The following is an 18816-nucleotide window of genomic DNA, read 5'->3' on the forward strand; positions in this document are numbered from 1 at the left end:
CTTTCTTTATCCAAAGAACAAATAGGTTTCATACTACATATTGTCCAGAATTAACAAACTCTTATGCACAATTACCGTAGTATCATTTTGACTTACTACATTCTCAATTGTCGTTGTAGTATTATCTTGGGTTATTTTCCGATTAGAAATTTCTATATTCATAAATAAATTATTATCCTTCATTGGAAAATATTGCACTTCCTCGATCACTTCGTATGACTTTTTAATTTCTTTTCCAATGGCTTTTTCACTAATCCTTAGTATCCCTTAAATATCAACCGTTTGTTCAAACGAACATATGCATATCTTCCCTCATCCAAACTAACAAACAAAATATTTCATGATCTCAAGAATAAATATTTCAAGTATTAATGTAAGCAATAATTCATGCCTTAGTACAAAGCAATAATTCATGCCTTAGTACATTGAAAAATAATCTTCCACATATTTCATGCATGCTATCAAATTGTATAGACCAACAGATTAATTTCATTAAGTAAAAAGAATAACAAAATTAACATTTAAAAACATGTGATTCCAAATAATCATAGCATGCAAATACTTTAAGATCCTCATACAATTATGAACTTACCCTAACATTTATATATACCAAATTTCATAAATCACATAGGATAGGAAAACTAAAAAGAGTAGAATAAAAAAAAATAGAACCCGATATTTATTGTCATCGAGATATTCCAATCTTCTAGCAGTATAATGGCATGATTTTCAGTTTCTTTGCCAAAGTCACAAATACCAAAAGTCATTCAAACCGATTTAATGTGCTCTTGATTTTACAATACCAATTTAATCTTGATAATGCCATCTTCAGTAACCAAAGGAAACTGGAGACAAGTTGTATGTTTTACAACTCATCCTTCGTTGTTGACTTTTCACTAACATCAAGTTAGTTTGTTGCGAAAACTAAAAATTCTCTCTCTAAAAAGAAACTCTCTCCGTACATAAAGTGTCCGTTAAGACATATAACGGTCAATTTTGACCCGACTAGGGTCAAAATCAGCACGCCTTCTTCACGCGCAACTCCATGGAGCCTCCTACGGCCGGACCATCGGCGCGTATCATCTAGCCAAAGGATCCACCTAGGGTTCCAAAGCAGGTGAAAGATTTAACAAACCCCAAACCATCTTATATAGAAGCATTCTCTGGAGTGCGCCCTCAGTTGAAAAAGATGATTCTACAACTCCGGTGATAGCTAATCAAACTAATCATAACGGTAAGCTTACTGTTCTTTTTAACTCTACTGACTACTATGGAAGAATGGCTGATACTTGTAAATTCACCTTGGTTGGTAAATTCACGATGGGTAGGCCCAAAATTGACACAATAAGATCAAAATTTCTGGAACAATCCCCTCTTGAGGGCAAAGTGATAATAGGATCCTATGATTATAGACATGTTTCATGGATTTCAATAACGAAAAGGACTTTACAGTAGCTTATTTTAAAAGATTCATGGACATTGGAGGTTCATTGATGAGAATGTTTAAATGGACCCCTGAATTCGATCCGAATGAAGAAACCTCTTTGGCCCCTATTTGGGTCCTTCTTCCAGAATTGAAATTTCACCTATTTAAATGGGAATATCTCAGGCAAATTCTTGCCCCTGTTGGCATCCCTTTAAAAGAGGATGCTGCTACCATAGGAAAAACTAGGCCTAATATGGCCAAGGTTAGAGTGGAAGTTGACTTGATGAAACCTTTACTCGAATCTGTTTGGGTAGGAGTAAAGGGAGATGGGGCTGGAAGAAGAGGTTATGATCATAAGTTGGAATATGAAGGAGTTCTTGCATTTTGTAGAACCTGTAAAATGCAGGGACATAATCTTGCCAGATGCAAAGTGGAAGCAAGGAAAAGAGAGCAAAGGGAGGAAGGAAATGAGAAGGAAGAAAACAAGGAAAATACTCAAACCAACTTACAAGTTGAACAAGCTTTGAACAATACTGGGAATGAGAAGAATAAGGAACAACTAGAAAATGAGGGGTTTATAGAAGTCAAGAACATAAAAAGAAGAAATGCCACAACAAAGCTGGCTCAAAAAAAGGAGAGGGGGAATAGATTAGAACAGAAGGACAAAAACAAAGGCAAGGAACAGGTGGGAACCTCCATAATATAGGCACCAGAGAATCAATCTGAGCCACTTGAAGCTCAGGAAGAGGAGGAAGAAAACACTGGAGAAAGGTATGTTGGACAAAAAGAGCACAACAACAAAAAAGCCAACAAGAAAACCAAAAATAGCAATAAACAGATACAAACCAACAGCTTCTTGAGGCAATTAGTTTGGGCAAAGCATAGACTCAAGCAAAATCCTGAGGAGAAGGACAAAACTGGCACAAAAAAAAGAAGACAACAAGGAAAAGAATCAGGCTGGTACAGAGAAACAAAAGAGGAAAAAGACAACAAAAACAAGAATAGCAAGAAAGGGATGAGGGAAGAAGATAGCAAGGAGAAAGGAAATACTCAAAACAATTAGGAAGAGGATCAACATAGCAAATCTGGGCATCCTATAGACAACAATGATTGTGAAGTCATGTCACCAGTTTCCTTTGATCCAAAGAACACCCCAGTCATGAGTGGAGAATGGTTGTGGACTTAGGCTCATTGGAGGTTATAATGGATCACAACCCTGATTACAGACATGGCCCAGATTTAGAACAAGATCAAAACACCAACTATAGTGTCAACTCAGAGGAGGAAGAAGGTGAATTCTCATAAAAAGATCCTGATGGCACAAACAGAGCTTTAGAATCTTAAGAAGATGAGGTAGCTGAAAGTCTTATCAAAACATTTGCCCCTGACAAGCAGCTGGAGGAGGATCCAGTCTCCAAAGAAATCAATGAAACCATTAACAAGAAAGGGCTCTCCCCAAGAGGGTTCAGGAGTAACAAAAAAAAGCAAAAGGAAGTGTCTAAGCACCATTCCTCCAGCTTTCAAGTTTAAGTTCCTATGATTTCCATATGTTATTATGATTAGAATCATAATATAGAATATAAGAGGAATGATTTCCAAAAAAAACTTCTGAAAGACTGCTTAAGTTGATCAGAATGCATAAAATAGATTTTGTGGCTCTTCAAGAGCCTTTTTTAACTGCTAATCAAATTGAAAGTTATAGGATTTACTTTGGGTTTGATCAAGCAGCAACTAATATCAACAGCAAAATATGGTGCTTCTGGAGAAATAACATGACCTGCAATGTGATCTCTAACAAGAAGCAACAATTGCCTTTTAAATGCAACACTATCCATGCCACATATCACTTCTTTATTTCAGTGATTTATGCAAAGACCAAGGCTAGAAGAAAAAGGAAACTTTGGGATGACTTAAGAAATATTTATGCTTCTGTGGATGGTCCTTGGACAGTAGTTGGAGACTTCAACTCAATTCTAGCTCCTAAAGAAAAGAAAGGAGGAATTCTTCACAGTTTAAGCAGGAGTCTAGACTTCATCAACTGCTTGGAATATTGTGAGCTAGTGGATGCAGGATTCACAGGCAATATTTTCACTTGGTGCAACGGAAGGAGGGGTAGATTCAGAATCAGCAAAAGATTGGACAGGGTCCTTATAAATGAAAAATGGTCTAACATGTTCCTAAACACCAGGGTTGATCACACTTCCAAAACTTGATCAGACCATAATCTGATGTTAATGAGATGCTCCAACAATAGTGATCATCCCATTAAATACTTCAAATTCCTAAACTTCTGGTCCCAACAACCAGCTTTTCAAGCTGTAGTTGAAGAATCCTGGGATCAGGAGGTTCAAGGTAATGCTTTATGGGTTATGCAACAAAAGCTCAAGACTTTGGCTCACAATTTAAGCATCTGGTCTAAGGAATCCATTGGCAATGTGTTTGATACAGTCAAGTAGATGGAAGAAAACACTAAGCAGCTAGAGAAAACCTATGAACTGGATGATTCTGATAACAATAGGGAGCTTATGCACCAAGCTCAAGCTGAGTAAATCTTATGGCTTAAGAGAGAAAACTTTATTCTCAAGCAAAAAACCAGGATTAAATGGGTTGAGGAAGAAGATATTAATTCTAAGTACTTCCATAGTATGATCAAACAAAAGAGAAGAAGGAACCATATTCGTAGAATCAGGAACAAATAAGGACACTTGGTGGAAGGAAACCAAGATGTTTCTGAGGCTGCTATTGATCACTTTAAGCAAATCTTTACCAAAGAAAAAGAAGATGATATGGGAAATATTTTGAGCTGGGTGGATCCTAGTATTACTAATGAAGATAACAATATGCTAGAGGAAGTGCCTTCTGAGGAAGAAATCAAGCTGGCTGTTTTCTCGTTAGACCTAGACAGCTCTGCAGGGCATGATGGATTCAATGGCCACTTCTACCAAAGCACTTGGAATATCATTAAGAAGGATGTTTGCAATTTTGTTCAGGCCTATTGTAATGGTGCTAATCTGACTAAATTTTACACCTATGCTTGTCTAGCCCTTATCCCTAAAGTCCAAGCACCTACTAATTTCTCTCAGTTGAGACCTATTAGCCAGTGCAATGTCTCTAATAAGATCATTTCAAAGATCTGGACTAAGAGACTAGCCCCTTTGCTGCCAAAACTTATTTCTGGGAATCAAGCTGGTTTTGTCAAAGACAGAATGATTACAGAGAATGTATTGTTGGCACAAGAAATCATACATGGCATGAAAGAGAAAAATCAAGGAGGAAAGTTGATCATTAAGCTGGACATGTCCAAAGCTTATGACAGGCTTTCTTGGGAGTTCCTGCTCAATGTTTTAAGGAAAATGGGCTTCTCCGAATGGGTGATAGGAGGCATATCAGATTGATCTCCAATAACCGGTACTCTATCATCATCAATGACATTAGATATGGGTTCTTCAACTCTTCTAGAGGAGTCAAACAAGGGGATCCTTTTTCACCTGCTCTATTTATTTTAGCAGCAGAAGTCTTGTCAAGGGGTCTCAACCAGCTCAATAACAACAGTAATTTTAATGGTTTCTCTATGAGCAATACAGGACCTCAGGTCAATCACCTATGCTATGCTGATGACTTGATCTTATTTAGCTCTGGAGAAAGAAAATCAGTGAGGTTACACATGAAAGTCCTTAACAAATACTAAAGGGCCTCTGGACAGGAAATAAATAAGGACAAGACCAACTTTTATACTCATGGTATTCAAAGTTAGAGATGTCTCAGAAGAATTCAAAGATGGACTGGTTACAAGCATGCCAAGCTTCCTTTCACTTACCTGGGATGGCCCATTTATACTGGTAGAAAGACTTGCAATCTCTTCTCTGATCTTGCTACTAAAGTCCTAAACAAGGCAGGAGGATGGCAAAGTTCTATGTTATCAAAAGGGGGCAAGGCTGTTCTCCTCAAACATATTTTACAATCCCAAACCCTTTATCTTATGGCTGCCTTAATCCCCCCAAGTTACTGTTGCCAAGCAAATAGAGATGTATTTCTCTAACTTCTTTTGGGGCAAAAAGGAGGAGAAAAACAAATACCATTGGAGCTCTTGGGACAACATGTGTTACCCTCAAGAAGAAGGTGGCCTAGGTTTCAAGAAGCTTAATGACATTTGCAAAGCGTTCACTACCAAAGATGGTGGAGATTTAAGACTGAAAATAATCTTTGGTCAAGATTTCTCAAAGTCAAATGCTGTCCAAGATCCAATCCTATCTCAAAAGTGAAAAACTCTAAAGATTTTAATGCTTGGAGATCCTTGTTGAGTATTAGAGGTGAATCTGAAAAGAAGTTGTTCTGGAAAATAGGAGATGGGAATGCCCTCTTCTGGTGGGACTCTTGGACATCATTTGGACCTCTCACATATTTGGTTTAACCACTTGGTGAAACCTGGTAATACCAAGGTGAAGGAATTCATTTAAGATGGGGCTTGGGATCTCACAAATCTCTCTACAATTCTTCCTCATGAGGTGGTCAGTGAGATCAGCCAAAAAAGCATCAATAGCATCAGCAAAGACAAAGCCTATTGGACTTTAACCACTGATGGGAACTTCTCTACAGCTTCATCTTATAAAATACATAGACAAAAAAGATCTGTCATGCCTCAGTCCAAAGAAATTTGGAGTAAAGGTTTGCCATTTCAAATTTCCTTTTTCATGTGGAGACTTACTAAAAAGGAACTTCCTTTTGATGATACTCTTACCAGGTTTAGAATTCAACCAGATACTAGATGTATATGTTGTAGAGTGGACAAAAAAGAAAATCTCAATCATGTATTTGCTAGGAGTGATCTGGCTATCAGAGCATGGAGAATGGCCTCAGACCCTCTGGGCATCAGCTACAGGCACTCTAATGTGACAGAAATATTGAAAAACCGGTGGGATAGGAAGCCTATTAATGTGGTTCATAAAATCCTTCTAAACATCACCTAACATTGTTTGCTGGGAAATTTGGAAGGCAAGATGCACAAAGAAATATGACAACAAGAATACTTCCAATGCAAGAATCAAGCAGAAGCTCCTATTCCAAATCAAGATAACTCTAGGCAAGATTTTCAGCAAAATGAATGAAGATTGGAACTGGGAGTTTGTCTGTGACATAGTCATCAACTATAGAACAAGAATATCCAGCAAATTGGTCCAGTGGGAATGCCCCGAGCAGTACTCATTTATTTTGAACACTGGTGGCAGTTGTTATCCCTCTTTAACCAGAGCTGGGGCAGGAGGAATTATTAGAAAGAGAAATGGGGATATGGTTATGGCTTTTGCTAAACCACTCCAATTCTTAACTAACAATTCCAGTGAACTCCAAGCTACTCTATATGGTTTAAAGTGGTGTCATTTTCATAATCTTTCTGATTTCATAATGCAATTGGATTCTCTGTTTGTTGTGCAGATGATTCAAGGTAAAGGCAAAGTCCCTTGGAATTTTCAAAAACTGATTGAAGAGATGAAGAAGATTGTCAACCAAAGAAGGGTCAAAGTGTCTCACTGTTATAGAGAAGCTAACCTGGTGGCTGATGCACTGTCCAAGCTTTTCAATAATCTTGATCAAGAAGTTGTAGGACCTCTTCGCATGGACAAAATGGGATTCCCCTCATTCAGAATTAGGCCTGCAAAGCATACAGGGTGGTACTTTGAACCACCTTAGACTGTTAAAGTTCTCAATGCTCGGGCTAGGCTTCAGTCTAATTGTTTGAGCAGCTGGGAAAATTTTTTTTGGTGCTCTATCATGCTGTATTATAGTAGATAACTCTTGAGACCTTGCCTCTGAGAGCTGTAGGCTATAATGTACATGTCCTAAATAGTATAGTTTCCTGATTCTAGGATAGAAGAGGTAAGGTTTATGCTCTCCTCCTTGTATTGTAATCCTTTGGTTTTTCAATTTACAAGGTAGGGGTCTATGCCAAACCCCCCAACATCACATGGGTGAAAACCTGGATGTTTGGCTTATGGAAAAAAAATAAAAATTAGTTTGTTGCCATCCTCCAGCACCTAGTCGTCTTATTTCTGTGTGTTTATAAAAGAATAATATATTAAATTCTGAAATCAATATAACAATTACTATGGCTCCTTAAACTAGCTAGCATTATTTCAATATCCCAAATAAAGAGTATTAACTTCTGTTTGCAATTATTGTAGTTGCAATGTTGAGCCATGTCGTTGATAGCTGATGTTAATCAATGGCTGGTAATAGTCATCAGCTAACTGTTGCTGCCTGCCTTCCTTTTCATTTGGAAGATATCTGCAAATAAATATGTAAAAAGATTTTTAAAAAGAAAAACCAAACCTATATGTTAAACAAATTCAATGCAGCTCAGGATATGACAATAGGTTGCTTTTTTCCCTATCGAACCTATAAAAAGGGAATATAACGACTCTCCTGGAATTTAACCTTGCTGATCCGTCAATCTATAGTGGATGGATCATAGGATTTAGATCTTGCCACCTGTTGAGTCCAACGAGTTAAAATGAGGACAAGATATTGAACATATATCATTTTTCGTGATAAGAGTTTCTTGAACACATTTCGACCAAATGATAAATCGTCTGTAGGCAGAAGTTCGCGTGGAGCTTATGTTGCTGCTATTTGCAATGGTTTCACGTCATGTGTTTCGTGTTATGAATAAGTTGCAAGCATACTCCATCGACGTAACTCTCATGTTGTGGAGTTTCTGTTAGCTTTGGATTTTAGCAATTAATCTTTGCGACTGATTTCTTAAGGAATTGTTGAGGGATTTAAGGTGCATATCTGTGTGACAGTTGATTGCTACTTTAGAATTCCTTTCCACCTGGAAAACTATACAAGTGCTTTGGCTAGAAAACTAATTGAATAATTTGCTTTTCAAGGAACTGCCATCCCATACCTTCTCATATGTGTGGAACCTGATCTTTCTCGGTTCCATTGTCTCTTTTAATCATATATCATTTGTTAGGGAAAATTGTTTGGTTTTAACTAGGGTTATTGCGTTGTTGTAGGAACGGCCATCTACCAAAATCCAGGCAGCCCCTGATGGTGGATCTTATCTGGGATATCTCTTTGGTGGTGGCAGCAGTTGATAAAGAATTTCCAATCACCCACGATCCTTTTAGTATTTCTTTACCTTGTCTCTCAACTATCTTGTCAACGTAATTGTGAGTATTGCAGAATGTCGTGTTGTTTTATGTTTGCTACCTGGTGGGTGAGGGAGGTTTTTTAAGCCAAGGATAAGTGGTTCAATTGCACAAAACTTCTGTCCATAATCGCAGTTGACAGACATGATCTACGTTACTCTCGTTGTTGTTATATATGGCTTCTGTTAATTGACTATTGGTCGAAGAGCTCTTTCATTATAATTGTAGTTTGAGGTATAATTTGGGAAGTGAATAAGAATATACTCCCTCCATCCCAATTTTAGTGTTTGATAGGCACGAAGCTTAAGAAAGAAAGAGGCACCTTTGAAAGTTGTGGTAAAAACAAGTCTGAGACATTTGTGTGCTATAAATGATCTCAGTAAGGATAAAATGAGAATTTTGAAGTTATACCGTTTTAAATAAGAAACTGAAGTTAAACCGTTTTAAATAAGAAACTGACTTGTTTGGGGAACGAATAAAACAAGATACGCCATATAAGTTGGGATTTGGTATCCGAATTTGATCAGTTCATAAGTTTACCCAAATATGCTTAAAGATTCTTAACTCTTAACTCTTGTCAGTGTATATAACAAAAAAGAAGAAGAAAATAACAAAGAAATTAAGAAAGACGAACCAAAACATAAGAAACATTGGAATCCCTCGATGAAACATGGACCTAGAAGAAGAACAAAACAGACTAATGCTGGACCACGTCATTTTGATATTTTTCTTAAGCTGAAACATTCGATTGAAGTAGAGTTCTCAACACCAAAATTTCTTTGTAATTGTTACCAACTTTCAATAAATTCCTACGTCATTCTTTGATCTTTCTTAACTACTTGGTCATTGTAATTTATCACAGATCGTGAAAGAATCATCGTATGTCCAAAAGATAGATTGTTACGAGTAGATAACTTTGAATATATAAAAATGACCATATATATATATATAGATTTAAAAAAAAAATCATCATTGGCACGCTAATTACCTCTCTCGGCAAGATAGCATTTGTGAAGTATAAGATCAATCATGAATTGATTACACCAAAGATGTCAAATACATAAAAGTGAAGTGAAACTAAAACTAATATATTTCCGATTATAACATTGTCACATTCTTTTTGGTGAATTGGAAAAACAAACTAAATAAAGATCTTAAAAACTTACATAAGCAACATAACTTAAGTCTGCTAGGAGAAGAAGCTCCATATCCTTAAGTAACTTACTCCAGAGTATCAAGACCTCTTCATGATGGTGTTCCTTCATTTGCTAGACAATTGGTACACTGGTTTGCCTCCCTCCAGACATGAATCGTGACCTTATTGGCCTTCGACAAATATCGACAATCTTCAATAATAAATCTAAGCGGATAATGTTGTTGATATAAATGGATTCAGCCTAGTCACTGGAATACAAACCAAAGGATTAGCTCTAGAAAGTGTAATGCCAGGTGCCTCTTCCATATCCACTTTACCTGCCACTCCACCACGAACTTTCCATTCGAAGCACTGTATCATGGCAGCAAGGCTTGTTTGAACTACTTGTAATGCTAATGAAGTTCCAGGGCAACCTCTTCTCCCAGTGCCAAATGGCAAAAAGTGATAGTGTTGTCCCCTTACGTCCAATTGGGATTTCGCGTTCCCCTCCCCCTCTTGGGTCAAAAATCTTTCTGGTATAAATTCAAGTGGATTTTCCCAATACTCGGGATCCCTATTAATCGCCCACGTATTGACTAGTAGCCTACTGTTTTTCGCTACGTGATAACCTCCGATGCAACAATCTTCAGTCGATTCTCTTATGATCATAGGCCCAGTAGGGTGTAGTCGAAAAGTTTCTTTAACAATGGCTTGGAGGTAAGGGAGGTTTGAGATATCCGATTCTTCCACAAGTCGATTCTTACCAATGATAAAATCAATTTCTTGGACAGCTTTTTGCATAATGTTTGGATGGTTGATAAGCTCTGCTAGTGCCCACTCTACTGTAAGAGCCGCGGTATCCGTCCCAGCAGCAAATATGTCCTGTAAAATATTAGTTGCAGCTGTAACTATTCAAACTATCATAATAATTCTCAGATGGGTCATTAATTTCTCTTCAACAGGCTGAGACTAATCCTCTAATATTTTATCTATTGTAAAAGAATTGATTTTTTTTTGTGTTTTATGAACTTTCTAAATATTTAACTATAACAGACTGATTAATGATGAATTTATAATTTAATAGTCATGTTAACTTTCTCTTAAAAACTTTGGACAAACAAGTTTCAACATTGTGTAAATACTATTAACTCTCCGAAAATGTAGAGCACCAAAACATTTGGGGTAGGAGGAAGTGTAGAGAAATATAGCAGAAGAAAAAAAAATCGGGGAGACCTTCTGCTAGCCCAAGATCGTTAACTAATATCAGAAGATTCAACTAAAGAAGAGGAAGCTATAGAAAGGAGAACTTTGAAATGGAAGAAGACTCTCTTGAATTGGCTTGAATGACTTACAATTGGGGTTGACTTGGCTTGATTACAAATGTTCAAGGTCACCCCTATTTATACTTGTCTAGGGATGGTTCTAGATATTATTCTAGATACATCCATAAGAAAAATCTAGTTGCTCTTATCTCCTACCACTATTCTAGACTATCATGATATTATTCTAGATACAAAAGGATCTAGATAATTCTACCCTCAACTACAAATATCTAAGTGTCTAGAATTTCTAGACATTTCCTAAGTATATATATCAAAGATATTATAATATAACTTTCTAGAACTCTTCTAAATATCTGTGATATTTATTCTTCCAAAAAATTAACTTTAATTTTTCACACCCCCCCTTAAAGTATTTTTTTGGAAGCAATCCTGAACTAGTCGTGGAAGAACTCAGACGAAGCTTTTGAGCGTGCCTTGGTGAAGATCTCAGCAATATTTTCCCGACACTTCTTCCTTCTTCAAATGATGATGATTTTCCGCTAATAATTGGGCCTCCAAAGAAACATGAATACGTCTCGATAAAATTTTCATCTCTGTTGCGGGCAGACTTACCACTATTTCTTTTTGGCCTTTGCGAATCACGTGAATCATCTTCATGCTGAATTTCACATTCTTGAGTTTCCAGACTCCCCTTTTCTCTTAGCTCCTTAACAATTGTGTTATCTGGAGAAGCACCTGAGTCGGTGACGATCTGAGCATGAATTTCCTTCGAAGCCTCAATACCAGCATAGGATCCACCACTAGATTCCCTTTCCAGCTCCTCAATAAATTGTTTGGCAGCTTCAGAGCTTCCAAAAATCATACCGTTTATGTCTCCATATGAAATTCAATGACAACTTCTTCCTTTATTTGACCGTCGGCTTCTCTATCTGCTTCCAGTATTTGATCTGAGCTAGTAATTGACTCTGATACGGCAGCTGATTGACTAGAGACTTCAACTTCCACTATAATTCCCTCAATGCTTTCTTCGGAATGGTCATCATTGCCATATATAATTTCAGACACTGCCTGCTCAGGTTCTACTTCAACATCCTTCACGTCCAGACCTTGATTACCAGTTTCAGCATCTGGTTCGTTGATCACTTCAACAGCAGCTACCACATCACTAGTTTGAATGTCTTTGAAATCTTCTTGCTTCTTGTTGATGTCGCCAATGATTTCCCTCTCCACGTCATGGACCGTATTATTTTCTGTCACAACTACATCACAATCATTATCTTCTCGGAAGTTGGAAAATTTAGATTCATCTCCAGTGAGACGGTGTCCATATCTTGAATCCACGATCCAGTCTCTTTCAAAATTAAGGGAAGCCAAGGCGTCTACTACTCGAGTCTCAGCTACAAAGCACCTTCCCCAGTCTTCTTCTTCTTCTTTTTCTTCTTCTTCTTCTTCTTCTTCTTCTTCTTCTTCTTCTTCTTCTTCTTCTTCTTCTTCTTCTTCTTCTTCTTCTTCAGGAGCTTTCTCGATTTGAGCCATGTTGCTTTCCTTGGCTGGGCAAAATCTTTTTATGTGTCCTACTTCACCACATCAATAACATTTAATAGTCTTTTTAGCGTTATTAGAATACTCTTCCTTCTGTCTTGGCGAGCTTGACCCCTCATGGAATTGAGAATGTGTCATCTCTCTTGAGCCACTTCGCTTTTGTCTTCCTTTAAAATTCCTCTTGTTAGCTACAAGTGCATTTCCTTCCCCTTCTTTAAAACATACACTAGCTATCTATTTGGCTAGTAGCTCCTGTGATGACAACAAATTCTCAAACTTCTCCAAGGATGGTTGTTGAGCCCATCCTTGAATCGATGTAACAAAAGGAATATATTCTGACTTCAAACCACGAATAATAGTTCTTCTTATTCGCGCTTCGGAGATAGTCTTGTCTGGATTTAATAAAGAGATCTCAGAACATAAGTTCTTAATCCTCAAAAAGTACTCGGCAATAGAAAGATTATCTTGAGTGGTGTTCGCCAATTCATTCTCCAATATTTGTAGCCGGGCTTCATCCTTCTTGTTGAACAAATGATTAAGGGTCCTCCAAATTTCATGAGCTGATTTGCACCTTATAATATGATCAAACAAGTTGTGCGAGATGGACCTCTTTAGGATGAACTCCGCCTTTGCATTAATCTGCTTCCACTTCTTATATCCGCTACTATTTTCCGGTCCGTCGGCAGGAGGATTTGTGTCACTCCCATTAACAACATCCCACAAATCCTCGCCGATAAGGTATGACTCCATACATGTCTTCCATACCTTGTAATTGGACTGATTTAACAACTCCATCCCCAGTCCATTAACTCGACCGCTCAAATCCATTTAGAGAAACCAGTTGAATCTACCACTAACCCGATCTTGAAACAAAACCCAGCAGCCAATCTATGGCTATGGCTCTGATACCATGTAGAGAAATACAACAGAAGAAAAGTAAATCAGGGAGACCTTCTGCTAGCCCAAGATCGTTAACTAAGATCGGAAGATTCAACTAAAGAAGAGGAAGCTATAGAAAGGAGAACTTTGAAATGGAATAAGACTCACTTGAATTGACTTGAATGACTTACAATTGGGGTTGGCTTGGCTTGATTACAAATGTTCAAGGTCACCCCTATTTATACTTGTCTAGGGATGGTTCTAGATATTATTCTAGATACATCCATAAGAAAATTCTAGTTACTCTTATCTCCTACCACTATTCTAGACTATCATGATATTATTCTAGTTACAAAAGGATCTAGATAATTCTACCCTCAACTACAAATATCTAAGTGTCTAGAATTTCTAGACATTTCCTAAGTATATATATCAAAAATATTATAATATAACTTTCTAGAACTCTTCTAAATATCTATGATATTTATTCTTCCAAAAAATTAAATTAAATTTTTCACAGGAAGTACTTAATTTTGTGCCTTTTCTTTTGAAATAAGCATTTTCCTAGTAAGCTACAGACGACTACAACATATGTACATAAATGTCCCTTTTTAGGTCAATCACTTAGATTTTGTCTGTATTTTTAAAGTTGTGCAACTATAGTTCTTTGGACAAACAAAATATTAAACGGTCGTTTAACGTCTACGAAATTTAGAATACGTACTGTCTAACGTTTTCGCATAAGATTTTCAGTTTGCTCAGAAGAAATCTTTAGACCGTGGTCTAAAAGATCTATAAGTTATATGAGAGATAAAAAGTTCATTTACTAAACAGTTATCCAAAAAGGATCAACGTAACCGATGAAAATTATGAGAAACTTACCAGGATGAAAGCTTTGATGTTCTCTCTTGTCAATCTCATCTCTGAACTATCGTCCTCCGATATATCAAGTAGAATATCAAGCAAATCTTTGATCACTACAGTTTCACCTCCATCCTCACTTTGCTGATTTCTTTTCCTTCTAGTTTCTTCGTGTTCATTTATGATCCTCTCCATCATCTTATCAAACCTGGAAAATTACATTTTTGGACCGCTCAAAGAATAATAGCCAGCAAATATATAGGTCTTGTAAATTAACTATAAATATACACAAAATATACATATACACAAAATATACATATCATAAACATAAATATACGTATAAGATACATAATCAATGTCTGGGTTTTGTATATTTTGGCTGGCGCCAGTAATTAATTTCGGCCGACGGGCCAAAAATGAAAGAAAAAACCCAACCTTTTATGTACATCCTTTGTTCTCCTTCCAAACCCCTGTAAATCCAAATTTTTACAGAACCAAATATAATCAGACAGATTAAATTTCCCAGTGAGTTCAGCAATATCATGAACCAACTTCCTAATATTCCCAGCTTCGTGGTTGTTTTCGGAACACCTTTCACTCATTATCATTCTTGAAATAACATTATTCGAAACCCTTAAAAGCTCGGCTTCAATGTCTATTGCTTCACCAATTTTCGCCTTTTGTAAGAGTAATTTGATAAAACATTTTATTTCATCGCGTCTTACAGGAAGAAGCATGTCCAATGTTCGAGCCCCAAGGAGTTCGGTCATGCATATTTTCTTCATGAACTTCCAGTAAAGCCCGTAAGGCGCAAAGGAAAAGTCTTGTGAACCATAAGTTAAGTAATCAACTACTGATGTTTGCGGTCGATCTAGAAACGAAGTTTCATGAGTTTTGAGAACTTCTTTAGCCATTTCGGGCGATGAAACTACTAGACAAGGGACGGATCCAAGATTTATGTGGATTAAAGGCCCATAACGTGCTGAGAGCCTGTGAAGGGCCTGGTGAGGTATTGGAGATAGGAGGTGTAAGTGACCGATGATCGGTAAACCAAACGGGCTTGGTGGAAGATGACAAGTGGTTCGTTTATGGAACACAACATATTTAAGAAATAAGGTAGAAAATAGCCAAATAAGGAATAGTATCAAGTAGCCTTGAATATCCACCATTTTCGGGAAATAAAAATAAAACTATTCGGTGAGAGCTTTTTGGTTGTTTAGTTATAGCAGGTGCACCTATTTATACAAGAATACCAAATCATGTTGGTCGAAACTACTTTTTTTTTTCTTTTCTTTTTCATTCATATTGTGTAATTTTTAGAAATTGTCAACTGCATATACATCCAGCACGTCTTCATCATGATTATAAAAGTAAAAGTAGAAATCAGGGCCGGCATTGATACATTTTTTAAGATGAATGAACTTACATAATTTTATGAGGAATATGACGTTATCCAATTCCATACTTACGTTACATAAGCAAGACCATGTCTTGTGAACCTGGACAAAGGATTGCCGAACAACATGATTAATTTTATTAAAACAAGAAAGTAATAAAGACACTATAAATAAGTAAAGTAAAGCCTGCAAAAAATCAAATTCTTCTTTATGTCCACTGGCAAATATTAACTAATCAAACGGCAATCAGGCAGTCAATTTCTTGTCTGTGGAATATAAACGAGTTAGCTCAGATATATATATTGATGGGAACCAAGTCCATCGACAACTCTACTCTATTTGTAGTAACTGGATAACATAACCGAACAGGTGCAAATTAATTAATTCTACAGTAAGTATGAGTTATGTTGGTGCATTCGTTTGATTCGTTTGATCATATATTTGAGCCATGACCAATTTTAGGATTAAATTGAACAGGTTGAAAGTTGAAGACAAAGACAAATTGAATCACAGCTCAATTTGCATCAAGCTAGAATAATTGAGTCATCCGTCGTATAAGGTGTAGATAAGCAATATTTTAGAATAGTATAGTATATTATTAAAGTTAATTATAAATTGTAAAGTTAAAAAGTACTTAATAAACTTAAGTGCATAACTCTTAAAAAAAAAAGTAACAAAGAAACTATAAAGATTAACCAAAACATAAGTAATTAGCATGTGGAATCCAATGTCCAGACACAGTGGAATCCCCCAATGTGAAAATGGACCTCGAAGAAGAAAAAGAACAGACTAATGTTGGACTACTTCATTCTGATATTTTTTAGGTGAAACTATACGATGTAAACATTTCAGAAATTCTCAACTACTAATACCAAACATTTCTTTGTACTTGCTGCCATCTTTCACTAAATTCCTATACTTTCTTTTTTGATCTTTCTTTAACTTCTTAGGGTGTTTTTGGTACGGAGGAAAATATTTTTCATGGAGAAAATATTTTGTTGTAAAATATCTTCCATGGAGAATATTTTCCTAGAAGATAAGTGGTTCTTACTTTTTTTAAATAAATAAATTAAATTTCATTTTATTATAAACAGAAGTTTACAAAAAGGGACAATTACTTGGCAACCATCCAGCAAAGAATGATTGGTATTGTACAATCAAAGGGACTCCTAAGCAACTAAGCTCTCAAAAATAGTTAGTGATTAATTTTAGAGTTCTCATGAGTCATCAGATTCGTATGTTAGTGCTGTGATGATCGCATCCTTTTCATAAAAAAAAACATGAATTTGGTTAAGAATTTTTTTAATCCCAAAAGCATTTATATATGATTTAGAAAAACATTATGGGGGTGGGCTGGGGGGTGACGGGGCATGGGGTGGTCAAAGTGTGTGTGGGGTGGGGGGAGACAATGAACTTAAAAAGACACTTAGAGGTCATTTGGTTCAAAGACAAGTTATACATATATTAGTAATGCAGGGATTAATAATGCAGGGATTAATAATACATATAATACATGGATTAATTTTTATTGGGTGTTTGGTCCATTGCACTAAAATTGGACACAAAACATACCACTTGAATATTTATTTATTTTTAAAACTAAAAAAAATTACAATTATACCCTTGGATGCTTGGCCTTTGTTGGTTTCTTGGAACAAAACAAGGCTAGTTTTATCATTTTAGTTTTTTATCCATGTTATAAGCTATCCATGGATTAGTTATCCCATTATGGTGGTGGGGTAAGATAATACACCCTTTGGTGTATTAAATAATCCCGGTATTAGTTAGAGTCCGGAACCAAAATGACCCAATAAAAAACCAAGTGAACCAAAATACCCCATAAAAAAAAATTTGGTACAAAAGTACCTTTAGCGCAGTATTTTACTGCACTAAAGGATATTCCATCTCTCCTTTAGCGCAGTAAAAAACTGCGCTATAGGAGTTCCCTATTTTGCTGAAACAGACTCTTATTACATTTTCACACTTTTTTACGTACTTTAGTCATATATTAATCATGCTTTGAGACTCCGGAACTTCAATATTTTATATAGAACCCTACTTATTTTTGTGCGATTAATAAGGTAGGCTCAATATATCAAGGATACGCAAAAATTCAGATTGTCGTTTTAGTGGTTGAAAAGGGCTCAAAGTCCATTTTTGTTTAAAGACTTGTAATCCTTAGCTTTACGTTATTTATGTTTTAGGGTTTCGTGTTATTTTTAAATTAATGCGTAACTATTTCGAATGTGTCACGGTTTTTTTATTATCAATTCAGGATGTGACACTATAAACATTAATAAAGACTAAGATAATATTTATAAATATAAATAGATATGCAAAAAATATATAATATTTACGATAAACTGTACAACACTAATGTATATACACTATCGTGGATGGGTCACACATGTGGCATGCCTGAGACTATCCTTAGGCCTAAGGCTCATACCATCCCCACCGCCCTCGCTATCGTCTCCATCTCCTTTTTTCCTCTTAATAACAGGGCGCTCCAATTCATGATCATTTCATCTTCCCCTCGCCCTTGCACCTTTGACTATAACGTGCTTCTTCTTGGGATCTAGTCCTTCTGGCATGCTCAGAATCTCAGGCTGAGCTGAGTCTGGAAACTCGACCTTTTCCTCATCGAGAGTTGCCACCGCAAGCGCCAAAGGATGAACCTGAAAAATATATAATAATTAGTACCATTTCTTATTTATATTGAATACATTAACGTTTGTTGAATAATCAAGCATGTGTATTGACGGGCGCCTGAGTAGGCTCCTGAGATGGGTCTGGTGCTGAATATGATGTAGTCTGCTGAACGAAATCCTATTCAAGGTCCAACTAAAGGTTAAAAAAATTAAGTAAATATTCACCTTATATTGAATAAAATTGATTTGAAGTAAAAAGCTTACATGTGGCTCGATAGTCTCATGAGAAGACACCTCTGGCTCGACAGGCTCATGAGTATGCTCCTGAGTGGGGACCCACTGGTGCCGAATCCTAAAATATGAAAAATTACGAAATAATAAGTAACATATATATATTTAAAATAAGTACTTTAAATAATCGAATATGTATTTTAAATATTCACCTTCTATTGAATAAAATTGATTTTAATAAAAAGTTTACCTGTGGCTCGACA

The 18816-nt window shown here is 36.3% G+C and overlaps 2 protein-coding genes across 2 annotated transcripts; one reads left to right on the plus strand and one right to left on the minus strand.

Annotated features, from left to right (window-relative positions):
• The first annotated feature begins 5772 nt into the window (after positions 1 to 5772).
• LOC132628341 (uncharacterized) lies at positions 5773 to 7111 on the plus strand. The gene is made up of 3 exons (XM_060344126.1): positions 5773 to 5854; positions 6023 to 6363; positions 6419 to 7111. Exons 1-3 carry the CDS (start codon positions 5773 to 5775, stop codon positions 7109 to 7111), a joined length of 1116 nt encoding a protein of 371 aa, XP_060200109.1.
• Positions 7112 to 9672: 2561 nt separating this feature from the next.
• Positions 9673 to 15443, minus strand: LOC132629320 (cytochrome P450 93A3-like). The gene is made up of 3 exons (XM_060345008.1): positions 14710 to 15443; positions 14296 to 14482; positions 9673 to 10591 (listed from the first exon to the last, which is right to left on the minus strand). Exons 1-3 carry the CDS (start codon positions 15441 to 15443, stop codon positions 9935 to 9937), a joined length of 1578 nt encoding a protein of 525 aa, XP_060200991.1. The 3' UTR covers positions 9673 to 9934.
• Positions 15444 to 18816: the final 3373 nt, after the last annotated feature.

The sequence above is a fragment of the Lycium barbarum genome, chromosome 2, assembly GCF_019175385.1.
Source record: "Lycium barbarum isolate Lr01 chromosome 2, ASM1917538v2, whole genome shotgun sequence".
NCBI lineage: Eukaryota > Viridiplantae > Streptophyta > Magnoliopsida > Solanales > Solanaceae > Lycium > Lycium barbarum.